At 42.4% G+C, this 1,620-nt stretch overlaps 1 protein-coding gene across 1 annotated transcript; it reads right to left on the bottom strand.

Moving 5' to 3' along the window:
• Positions 1 to 6: 6 nt before the first annotated feature.
• On the bottom strand, positions 7 to 1,607 carry LOC121965040 (zinc transporter ZIP9-like; the record flags this gene model as incomplete). Its single annotated transcript, XM_042515204.1, has 4 exons — positions 7 to 81; positions 842 to 927; positions 1,249 to 1,317; positions 1,412 to 1,607. Coding segments are annotated over 4 exons (426 nt in total), but the record flags the coding sequence as incomplete, so codon positions are not given.
• Positions 1,608 to 1,620: the final 13 nt, after the last annotated feature.

Genomic DNA, 1,620 nt, shown 5'->3' with positions numbered 1-1,620 from the left:
GGCCAGTAAGTGTCCCTGAATGTACTTTTTTTCAAGGCCTGCATGCATCAGAAAGGAGACCAAACCAAAAGCTGCAGGTGCCTAGGAGACAAGACAGCTGGTCAGGTCGTTTTATCGTTTCTCTTACAGATTGCATGCAGTTGGTAATACTATATCGACTATGGGAACAGTGTTTAAGATTCAGGCAGATTCAGTGGCATCTAGCATTGAGGATTGCAGATTGCAACCAGCTGAAATTGCTCCTGGTTAAAATTCCTTCAGCATTCATTGTTCAGGAGATTTTCAACCAGAGCCTGCAGAGATCTCCTTCTTTGCAAAACAGACCGTGTGATTAAAACTGCTAAAACCACTACATGAAGCAGTTTCTTGCAACAAATCCATGTTTATCCTATGCAGTTTGGTGTACTAGCCTAGCACCTGCTAATGTGTGCTCACCTTATTTCTTTTTTTCCAGGTGCCGAATTATCCGAAGAGGTCTCTTACTCTTCAAAACAAATAAACCGGATCATTGAAACCCTTAAAATGGAGAATAAATTTGTTCTTTGCTTCAATTCAATGTTTCTCCCATGCTGTATGGCATGTCAGAGAGGGTTAGACTAACACCTGCTAATGTGTGCTCATCTTTTTTCCTGATAACTTCAGATCTGGATGTTCAGGAGGTTTTTACTGGGACCCGAAATTGTCCCCAGAGGTCTCTTCCTCTCAAAAACAAACTAATTTGATGATTTAAACCACTAAAAAGACTGAATAAAGGAGGTTTCAGGAAAACAAAACAAAATGCCATCCCCCTAAATACTACACACTGGACCTTTAACTGAGATGTTCTCTCAGGGAAACTCACCTTGTGTAGAATCACAGCTAAAAATACTATAACTTGCACTGTCACTTGACCCGTGGCCACAGCTGCACCCACAGCGAATCCATCAGCTATATGCAAACAAAAATCTTGTTAACAGTCACAACAATCTACACATCACGTAGATGAGTCTGGTGGTTTTATGTGTCTGTTTTTGTCATGCAAAGTGTCCAACAATAAAGGATAATAAAGTTGAAGCTTGAGCCTCCAGGCTGTGCTATAGACACAGAAAAATTAGGTCATTTAACACATAAAAGGCTCAAACAGTGAAGCAATCACATGCTGAGTCACATGTGGAAACTCCAGTGCTCTGTGGCCCAGAATTCCTTGAAACATCTTGTGTACCTTAAACAAACACAAGCTAGTAGAAACAGTGTGTGCTGCATACATACCTGCAGCATGAATAACCAGTCCCAGAGTGGCCGTGATGCCGACACTGTTAGGCAAACGAGTGGTCTGGTCTGAAATGAGACATTGAACATGTTGTGGTGATAAGTATGAAGATATGACGACATTCTGCAAAATGAAGCTGGTGCGAGAGTTCTGTTAACTTGCCACGCATGGAGAGGTAACTTCCAATCTGATCCACTACAAACATTAAGGTGAACCCCAAAGTTAAAGCCACCCCAATGATGAACCGAGGCGGAGGGCCTATCTCTGGTGAGGTTGCATTTTCATTTTTTTTACTGGCATTCAGATCGGATGGCACATCCGAGGAGGAGGACGCTGCAGAGGAGGGATGAAGAGCTTTTGGTCAAATCCAC

Source organism: Plectropomus leopardus, unplaced genomic scaffold (genome assembly GCF_008729295.1).
Source record: "Plectropomus leopardus isolate mb unplaced genomic scaffold, YSFRI_Pleo_2.0 unplaced_scaffold18316, whole genome shotgun sequence".
Lineage (NCBI taxonomy): Eukaryota > Metazoa > Chordata > Actinopteri > Perciformes > Serranidae > Plectropomus > Plectropomus leopardus.
This window is presented reverse-complemented; position numbering and strand designations above follow the sequence as displayed.